The sequence below is a fragment of the Frankliniella occidentalis genome, unplaced genomic scaffold (genome assembly GCF_000697945.3).
Source record: "Frankliniella occidentalis isolate FOCC.00 unplaced genomic scaffold, Focc_3.1 Scaffold58, whole genome shotgun sequence".
Taxonomy (NCBI): domain Eukaryota; kingdom Metazoa; phylum Arthropoda; class Insecta; order Thysanoptera; family Thripidae; genus Frankliniella; species Frankliniella occidentalis.
Window position 1 is genome coordinate 254221 of NW_026267188.1, and position 9778 is coordinate 263998.

Genomic DNA, 9778 nt, shown 5'->3' on the forward strand with positions numbered 1-9778 from the left:
TTTGTCGTGTTGTTCTGTTGAATGAAGTATTTTTATACAGTATTTTGTATTTTGTATTTTGTCCTATTGACCTCATAGTTTTGAGTAACATAATTTTAGAAATGTTATAGTTTTGTCTTAGTTATCAACTTTCCTGGTACAGTATTAGGTAATATGCGCTTTTCATGATTGTACTGTATTTTTATGTTAGATCTCATGTTAAGGATAGCTGTGTGAGAAGGTATTGAAGCCATCTTTTTATGCTGCTGGTTTTATTTTGGATAAAAATGTAGTCTGTGATAGAAAAGTAAAAGTACAGGTTGATTGTCTGTACCAATGTACCACCTCTCTCCATAAGGTGTGCCAAATATAAATCCTAGACCTATTGCTCAACACTTTCTGTTTTTTTTTTTTAAATACGGTATTGAAATTGCTTAGACATGTTCACCAGATCACATGCACAGTGTTTACTATTTATCGGAGAAACAAAAATCCTTGGTCTCATGATACTATTACTATTGTTAAATATAATGAAATGTATTTACAGTATTTTCTATGTGGCATGATCATTCTGTATTTATGTTTTTAATGTAAATATTTTTAAATCACAAGAAAGACAGAATAGTGTTTTTATTTGTAGGTTTTAAAGAAATAAACCAACATTTTAAAGTTATCTGAATTTAATTCTCTCAACCTTTCAATGCGTTCAGCATGGCCTGCTTGTTGAAAGAGGCACTTTGCTGAACAATAGCTGTAATTTCATTTTGTACTTGGGGTGAAGTGCTACACCTCAGGGCTGGTATTATCCTTAATATCAAGCTGGCAAATGACTCATTTGCTGAAAGTGCCCTTGCTGAGAGTGAAAGTACAGGTAGTAATTTTAATAGAGGAGAGTCAGTCTTCAGTACAACATCATCAACTCCAGAGGTAGACATAAAGCAGATTAAAACCAAAATTTTCAACTCTTCTAATGGTGCTTTGCATTGTAAAATGAAGTCACTGCAACAAACAACAACAGACATTCATGCTAGATAGATACATACAGCTGCGGTAGAATTACATAAGGTATGTATGTAATGCATGGTGGAGTAGGATTTAGTGATAAACTTTTTTTAATCAAAATAGGAATACTTTCGACTGGGAATTTGGGGGCCAAACCCCAAAATATTAAATTTAGAGTGTGGAAGTCACATTCATTACCACACAAAATCAGCTTACCGAAATAAACCAGAGAAATCCGACTTTGGGAGAGCAGGTATTAGATCCGAGAGCAATTCCAATTGTGTTGGTGCCGTTAAATTATAAGATAGAAGTGGTATTAGCATATGTGACACACATTCTGATGGAAAACGTTCTGTTAATTGTTTTAATCCTGCTTTTACCTCTTCTCCAAGAGTATTATGCTTTTCACCAGATAGCTGAAACACATGACAAGTATTTAGAGGAAGTACGGAACAGGATGATTCAATAAAAGATAATGTAACAGGGCTTACCATAGGCAGGAAAATTTCTTGAAATACAAGTCTTATATCTACCCAAGAATCTGGATTTGTGTCCTCACTGAGCACACTACAGATTGAGTAAAAGCCCTGATCTGAGAGCCGCAAACTCAGTTCCTTGAAGAGCAATGAGACTGCATGGCTGGGCAATAATTTTATATCATCTTTAAGTTCTTCGGGAATACTTTCACTGGCCATATCAAAAACGTCAAGAAGGTCCGATACAATAGCATTGATTTGCTGTTGTTGAGAATCAGTCAGTGCTGCCACATTGTCTAAAATAAAGAAAAACAGTTCTTTCATTTACATTCATCATTCATTGAACAACTTAATAAATATTGGATTGAAATTAAGCAGAAGATCAGTGACAGGGGACAACCTTCTACGACCAGGTTGGCGCTGGGTGGGTTGGAAATAGACGGTAATTCAGTATCATCACACTCCATGGCTTCATGAAACCCTTGGTCCTGCAGGAAGGGTTCTGCATGACCAAGGTTGATGGTCGGTTTTGATGGTACCTACAAGAATAAAATAAAACAAGTTTGAACAATGTAATAATTATCAACAGAGTTCATGATAGCAAGAGAGCTCACATTACTCTGCTGCCAAAATTTCATCCAGAGTTCAGAATTAAAATCTGTACGAGTGTTTCGTCTGCAGTTCTCAGTGAAAAGATCCCATTCGACTTCCAGATCGGGATGACAGCTCCATTCTTCAGTTTTTTGTGCCATTTCAATGAAACAATATAATTTCTGTTTCCATTTGTGTTGTTGGTCGAGTCGATAGAACTAAAGCTGAGACTGGAACTGAAACAAACTCGGCCATAGCTAACATTGGCAGGGTGTCCGCCCGGTGGGCCCAGCTCGTGAGCCCCCTGAAGCTGACAACATTGAAATGTCAAAAAATTGTTCTCAACATTTGTACATTCAAAAAAAAATTAAGGCCGAAATGTGGACGTTACTAAACAGATCCCTGTAAAGTTATGTAGGGAAAATATAAATTGTAGGCTAAAATGAAAGGTGATGTGGCTATTCGATGTGCACAATGTGCTGTATGGGGATTGCGCAGTTGGTTGCATTGGAGTACACTTCCCCCTCCCTAGCGACGGCCACGGCCCCCGGGCAGGAAAAGAGATTAGCAGAACATTAACCTCTTTCAATCGTGTGAGATTTAGCAGTTCAAAATGAATATGCAACTGTATCTATCAGCTGGACCAAAAACGGAGTAAACTAAAACGAGCTTTTACCGCGAGGCTTTTTGCGAGACGCGAGCGTAGCGAGCTTCGAGCGAAAAGCCGAGCCCATAGAACCAAAAACGGCCCAAAGCCGATGCTCCGATGTGTCGGTCAAGAAGATAATTTTATTCTCAAATGCAAACAATATTTGTATGACTTGGGTCAAGCAAAGAGAGTATCCAATAAAGACGCGGCAAATCGCTAGAGCAGCTGCGTACGCGGCAGTAAAGTAAGACTCGACCAAAGACAGTCCTAGACTGGAGCTAGTTTTGAATGCGTTGGGCGTCGGCTGCTAGTTTTTGGCTACAAGCATAGTATGAGAAAACTTTGGAAAGGTACAGTCACAAGCATCTGCAACTAATAACTTCAAAGCTATTCTGCAAACTTTTCTACGAAAAATTTGTATGTTCCTAGAAATTTTCGACCTATAGTGAATACATTAAGGTAAAATACCTTGTTAACGGTTACTATTAAGCTTGTAGGAATTGTAGAATATGTATATTTCTCATACTCAGTTGTTAGGTTCATTTGGCGGCAGGCGCCTAGTGTTTTGATTTACCTCTAACCTTCGAATGCGCCCAGTTTTATTTTTTAACTTACCTTGAAGAAATAGTGATTGTTCAAAACATCTTGCAGTGCACTTCTTTGTCGACGAACCTGTTAGGGTGTATGCTTGAGTGTATGTGGATTTGGATTTGACAGTGTTTCGTTCCCGGAGTTTTGGCTCTGGTGGCTCGGGCAATAAGATTAGTTGGCTGAGAAATTAATTATTACCGGTACTAGAAACTCAACACTCAACGTGCTGAATAGCAAAGCATACCTACAGATCGACTCATTTTACTGATGTAAGTCAAAGTAGCTTTTTTTTTACGCTTTAGAATGTATTTATGACTGCTTGATTGCGGTAGCATTTCAAGTTGTTTACATATATTACTATTACAAGAAACACCAGTCTCCAAATATTATCTTATAATAGCAGTACTCCTCCTTTTCCTTTGTTTTAGATGGCACCTCAGTGTGAAGTTTGTCTTGTACCATATGACCTGGACCTCCATAGACCAAAGATCCTGTCCTGTGGACACACCATCTGTCTCGCATGCACACATAATTCCAGCTTATTATTGGCTAAAAGGAAGTGCCCAACTTGTGACAAGGTCTGTATATTTATTTTGAAAAAGTGTGCATTGTGTCGGGTTACTACGATTTGATTAAAGCTTAAAAGATTAATGGTTGCCACAATATCTCAACACATTGTACTTATTTGGTGGAGTGTATCGTAATCTCCACCATACATGAAGGTTCTCTTTTCCTATGAAATTTTGTTTAGATGTTAACAATTTGAAGCAGTCGATCACAATGCTTGCCTACAGGATCTCACCATCGAGCCTAATGGCCTGCTCCCCGACAACATCTTCATCATCCGGATGCTAGAGACCGCGGACAGTGACGGGGCACCACCCCGCAAGGCTCCCAGGATGGAGGACGCGAGGGTGCAGGTGCACCTGCAGGTGCTGCAGCGCGGCGTGGACGCGGGGAGGCAGCTGGTGCAGGTGCTGCGGCAGGTGGTGCCCATGGCGGTGGAGGCGCTCAACCACCAGCTGGACACCTCGGTCGCTCAGCTGCGGCAGATGGAGAGGGACCTCGAGAAGCTGCAGCGAGGGGCGACAGGCGATGCGGCTACCGCGGCGGACTTCTCTGAGCAGCAGCTGCAGCAGCTGGAGGACAGCCTCCGCCTGCTCAACCTCAACAAGTGCGCCGTCGTTGCGGAGGAGGGCGGGGCCACCTGGAAGGCCTCTGTGCAGCTCGGCCGAGTCAGCAATGTGCTTCGCCTCCTCTTGCTGCAGTTGCGGGCCGAAGGCCAGTTGGAGAAGGTAAACTACCGGCCCGGCTATGGAAGGCTGGCTCTTCTCCCTCCGTACCGTTGTATGCGGTGTTGTGTTTAATGAGAGCTGCTGTCCCTCCAGGTCGCCGACGCGGCTGTTCCCGCGCTCCCTGCGGCTGACGCGGGGAAACCAAAGCTCTCCATCCTCTCCATCGACGACCAGCAAGATCTCGACGACGGTCGTTTGGATGTAAACCTCGTTCTTCAAGTTGGACGGCGCTGTGAAAACATACGCATTCTGAAGAACCTAACGGGCCTTGGGTCGGAGAAGCTGTTGCGCGTCGTATCGCCGCAACTGGAAGAACTCGAGATCCTGGACGCGGTCAAGCCGAGGGCCGTGATGGAGGAGGTGGAGCGAATGACGTCGCTCAAGCGGCTGCTCGTCACGTTCGACGAAGACATGTGCGACGACGTCCCGGACCTGCCGCTGCAGCTGGAGGCGCTGGCCGTGACGTACCCGAGGGAGAACCAGCTGCGGTGCGTGGAGCGGATGTCGCGGCTCCACAGCCTCAACGTCAGCTTGTACTGCGGCCCGCCCGTGGCCTTCCCCCCGTCGCAGCACGGCGTGCTACAGTGGCTCGGCGTGTCCTTCAAAGTCGCGCACAAGGACACCATGCTGTCGCTGATACGCGCCCACCGCTCGTCCCTGCTCGAGCTGGAGATCTTCTGCGGCGTCAGCGAGGCCGATCACGGCGACTTCTACTTCCCCGACCTGGGCGCCAGCCTCGCGGAGTGCGGCCTACGCGCCCTGCGGCGCCTCGTCCTGGAGCGACCGTCGCCCGCCCTCCCCTGCAAGGACGTCGACGCCTGTCTGCTGCAGCGACGGACCCTCCAATGCTCTCTGAACTCTTCCGTTGACGTGATTTGCCAAATGTGCAATACTTACTCACAGATCGTGACTGCCAGGGCAAAGAATTTAAAACATATAATCAAAAGGCATAATGCCACGCCATAGCGCTTTTTGGTTCTATGCTTTTTGTTCAGTTTACAGTCATAGTAATGGAAATATATTATACATTTCCCAGGCAATTTGTGCCGTTGCATGTGTTCCCCCATTATATCATAATAAATAAATAGCTATAGCACGTATGCTTCTTTTTTATCCAACATAGATGGGTCTCATTTTACGACCATGTTCACACTGCACCCTTTCCATGTCGAGAACCCTGTCTGATTACACATACAGTACGCGTACCCGCCGCGCTCGCCACGTAGTCCATACTAACTCCACCAGCATCGCGAGGCACGCCCTTCCTTCAGGCAGGCCCCAGTCTACCTACCCAGTACCCGGAGGTATTGGAGCCCCCTAAGAGTTTAGGGGTCCCGAGTTGCCGACCCCGACTCTAGCAACTCCAGCCAGCGCAGCCCGTTGGCACCTGCGAGGCGGGCCGTCAGAGAGCGCGTACGCCCGGCGGGTCTGCCGACCTGTACGGCGCTTCGCACGCACACGGTGAGCAGCTCGCGTAGGTACGTACTATTCTGGTTAGCTGAATGTAGTGTCGGCTGTAGGGAAACCCTGACCCTTTATCACTCCTTCCTGGTGCTCCACATGCCTCACTATTTTTGGTATTTTGTCTGAAAAAGAATGTTTTTAAATTTTTAAACGTTATCATTTGTTTGTTGTAGTAACATAACCTGCCCATTCTGGAGCAATCTAGGGAACATCTTACAGTGCTATTTTGAGTGCTGAAGTCTGATTCAGCATATTGATGCAATTTTTTTGTCCCAGCTGCTAAGTGATTTGGTTTATAGTCACAACCTATTTATAACAGCGTGTGTATTTTAACAAACGTTTAAAAATTTTAGGTTAACCTCAACACTGTAGTGTCAAATTATGAGCCACATTTTTGTCAAAGTGACATATTTTTCGACAAATAATTAGTGACGTCTATTTGATTGTTGAGTCTCCTAGAAGTGCAACATACATATATTCCCATTTTTGTCTGCAAAATAAGTTGACATTTGACAGTTCTTCTAGCAAGAGATGAGTGAGCAGGGAGCATACATTCTTTGAGGACTTGACCGGCGAGCCCGACTGACCTCCCCGACGCAATCTCCGTGATCCACATGATGGAGACCCCGGACGTTGACGGGGACGGGTCCCCACCCTGCAAGGCGCCTCGACTAGAGGACGCGAGGGTGCAACAGCTGCAGCGGGACGTGGACGCGGGAAGGCAGGTGGTGAAACAGCTGCGGGGGGCAGTCCTCCAGCTGCGGCAGGTGGCGGAGGCTCTAGACCACGACCTGGACTCGGCGGTCGCTCAGCTGCAGCAGGTGGAGGAGGCTCTCGAGAGGGGGAAGCGAGGGGAGGCCGCAGGAGATGCACCTGACTTTTCGGCAAAGCAGATGGAGCTGCAGCGACTATGCGACGCTTTTCGCCCCATGTTTGTGCACTTTCAGCTGGAAAAGGTAAGCCATTCGAAGTCAGACCGAGCTTTCCATGCACGCAGGCAGTATAACTACAATAAAGGAAGGGGTCTGTGAGCCCACCTGAATGTTTTCAAACTGTCTGCTCACAGTCGCTGCTGTCGCTGCCGGACCTGCCGCTGGTGCAGGTGCTCTCCCACTTGTCGGCCAAGGACCTGGGGGCCGTCGGGGAGGCGAGCCCCCGGCTGGCCGCTCTGATCAGGGAGCACTCGTCACTGTGGCGGAGGCGGAAGGGTGCCTTCTACCGATTCAGACAAATGGGAGACCTGTCAAGATTCTTGAGGCTCACGCCGCCTTTTACTCGGTTGACGTTACGTATCGTGCGTAGTTCTTCTGATATTTACGACGATATTTGCGTGAAGTTTCCCAGGTGGGGAGTTGGAGGCTGTCGCCAGTGTCATATTTCTCTCTTTGTGACTGATCTGTAATCGATCGATCTCCGTTGTAGATTTCCTGAAACGAACGCCTTGAACTCGGTGGAAGTGAGCTTCGAAAGCCCTTATTGTTGCTTCAGGATCCTCAATGATTTTGGACCCCGCCTGGAGCGTCTTGAGATCGCGGGACTAAACCGAGGGCTGGATTTGTGCTTCATATTCTTGCGAGATGTCCCCTCCTTACAGAGGCTGCGACTGACCTTCGCTGGCTATTATGAGCCGTGTACTTTCATGTGGCCGCAGGTAAGTTCGTCCGTGAAACTGACCTGACGCGACCCGCCTGCCGAAAGGCGGAGAGAAGAGAACTGACTACCGCAGCGCAGCGGCCAGCGCAGTTGAAACCGACGCTGTGCCATCAACGTGTCGAGGTTCTACAGTACTGCACCATGCGTTTCGAAGTCTGTTTTACTGTGGTCTACTGTTCTCAGGACGAGGTGCTGTCGAAATTGCACACCGTTGAGTTGGCATTTGCTGATGACTGGGAGGACTTCCCGGCCGTAGCCGAGGACGACGAGGCCGAGGAGGATGACGACGTCATCGTTAACATCGAAGGCGGCGACATCGAACACCAAGACGGAAACGTCCAAGGAGTGTACGGCGCCCAGGGCCATGTGGATGACGGCCAGGGCCCAGTGGACGAAGTCCAGGGCCAAGTGGACGAAGTCCAGGGGCAAGCGGACGACGTCCAGGGCCAAGCGGGCGGCATCCAGGGCCAAGAGGACGACTTCCAGGGCCAAGTGGACGACTTCCAGGGCCAGGGCCATGCCGACGATGTTCAGGGCGAAGTGGGCGACCCTCAGGGCGAAGTGAACGACTTCCAAGGCGGAGCAGTGGACGATTTTGGAGACCAATTGATGGACGACTTGCAAGGCCAAGTAGATGATATCCAAGCCCAAGTGGACAACGCACAAGGCCAAGTGGGCGACGTCGCAGCCGAAGAGGTCCACGTCGTGGGCGAAGAGGACCACCTCGTGGGCCTAGAGGACCATGTCGTGGGCGAAGAGGACCACCTCGTGGACGAAGAGAACGAATTCGACGACGATGATAACGATAATGAGGGCCCTTTCGACGACCACTTCGATTTGGACGACGTTCACTGGGTGGAGGACGAAGAACAGCGTGAGCCTGACTCCTCCTTGTTCGTGGTTCTCCGCTCGCTTCTCCTGTCGCACGAGTACGATGCAATTGCTTAATATAACAATCCATCCCTCCTCCCCTCTCCACTAACCATAGTGCTGGTTTAATCTGCCATCTTGATTTCTGTAGGGGGACGCTGCACCACCTGAGGCTGGACTCGCCACAGCTGCTGCCGCTCCTGGACTCCTTTGCCAGTGGGCTACAGCGGCTCACCCTGACCTTCGATGGAGACCGGGACGTGAGGGGACTGCAGCAAATGAGCAGGCTCAAGCACCTCACCGTCTTCCTGAAGAACGACTACTTGGTACGCTTAGTCGCCCTCTACCGTGGGGCCGGATGTGCAGCTGGGCTGCTGCCTGCTACTTCAGCTTGACTGAGCGTTCCGTCGTTTTCAGGACAAGGTTGCCGCGCTGTTGAAGTCATGCCCTAGTCCCCTGGAGCGTCTTGAGCTTAGGCGTTGCACTGACGGGGCTGTGCGATCCCTGGGGGCGGCCGGGCTCACCAGCCTGCAGCACCTCGTGCTGTCCTGTCACTCGGGCGTGGGGTCGCTGGGGGTTGCGCTGGCGGGCCTTCCCAACCTGCGCTCGCTCCGCCTCCTGGGGCTCCACAAGCCGACCGTGACCCTCTCCCCTCTCTCCGCCGCCGCCATCCCCAAGCTCGCCGTCATCGTCTTCATGGACAGCACCGGGTGTGGGTCTGACTCAGTCAGCGAATATTCGGGCTTTCGAGGTGAGAAGTTGCATCGCCTACGTCGCCTGCGTTCTCGTTGGCATCGGCCGTTGAGAACTCAATGACCCCTTTCTTTGTCTCCGCAGACTGCCAGGACCTGGTGCGCCGCTCCCCCATGCCGCTCCACGTTGTCGCCGTCTTCCGCGAGGAGCGCGACAGGCACATGATGTTCTTCAGGCACCCCGCAGGCGAGTTGTGCCCGTTGTGCGCCGAGGCCGAAGCTGCGTCAAGTTTTCGCGTGTTAAAGAACCGCCCTTTTGAGCGCATTCAGGTTGAGTAGTAAATAAAACAAAATGCGTACGTGTAAATGCATTGTTGTTGCGAAAATTGGCCAACCTGATTATGTCATTTAGACGTATGCCATGTCGGGATGATGAAAATGCAAGTATATGTAAATTTTCTTTTTAAGATAAGATTACTGACCTAAGTCTTTTACTTGCGTGTACATACTACTTAT

At 48.9% G+C, this 9778-nt stretch overlaps 3 protein-coding genes across 6 annotated transcripts in view; 2 read left to right on the forward strand and 1 right to left on the reverse strand.

Moving 5' to 3' along the window:
* LOC113207262 (uncharacterized) overlaps positions 1–9778 on the forward strand; it is a 31923-nt gene that overhangs the window by 7917 nt on the left and 14228 nt on the right. Inside the window, exons 3-8 of one of the 2 annotated variants that reach the window (XM_052267721.1) lie at positions 7114–7391; positions 7470–7698; positions 7884–8629; positions 8722–8896; positions 8988–9321; positions 9408–9592. In XM_052267721.1, coding sequence (XP_052123681.1) covers positions 7114–7391; positions 7470–7698; positions 7884–8629; positions 8722–8896; positions 8988–9321; positions 9408–9592 — 1947 coding nt within the window. The remainder of the gene's footprint in view (positions 1–7113; positions 7392–7469; positions 7699–7883; positions 8630–8721; positions 8897–8987; positions 9322–9407; positions 9593–9778) is intronic. The other variant, XM_052267720.1, reaches the window with a different exon arrangement.
* LOC113206678 (uncharacterized) lies at positions 642–2955 on the reverse strand. Of its 2 annotated transcripts, XM_052267724.1 has the most exons (6): positions 2725–2955; positions 2072–2284; positions 1858–1996; positions 1473–1753; positions 1198–1397; positions 642–978 (listed from the first exon to the last, which is right to left on the reverse strand). In XM_052267724.1, exons 2-6 carry the CDS (start codon positions 2207–2209, stop codon positions 669–671), a joined length of 1068 nt encoding a protein of 355 aa, XP_052123684.1. In that variant the 5' UTR covers positions 2210–2284; positions 2725–2955; the 3' UTR covers positions 642–668. The 2 variants fall into 2 exon arrangements, with proteins under 2 accessions (XP_052123684.1, XP_052123683.1); XM_052267723.1 differs by lacking the exon at positions 2725–2955 and having other exon boundaries at positions 2072–2664.
* LOC113207237 (uncharacterized) lies at positions 3014–5679 on the forward strand. 2 transcript variants are annotated; one of them, XM_026423711.2, is made up of 5 exons: positions 3014–3156; positions 3415–3557; positions 3717–3866; positions 4083–4583; positions 4677–5679. In XM_026423711.2, the coding sequence occupies exons 3-5, from the start codon at positions 3717–3719 to the stop codon at positions 5547–5549; spliced, it is 1524 nt and encodes a 507-aa protein (XP_026279496.1). In that variant the 5' UTR covers positions 3014–3156; positions 3415–3557; the 3' UTR covers positions 5550–5679. The 2 variants fall into 2 exon arrangements, with proteins under 2 accessions (XP_026279496.1, XP_052123682.1); XM_052267722.1 differs by lacking the exon at positions 3014–3156 and having other exon boundaries at positions 3221–3557.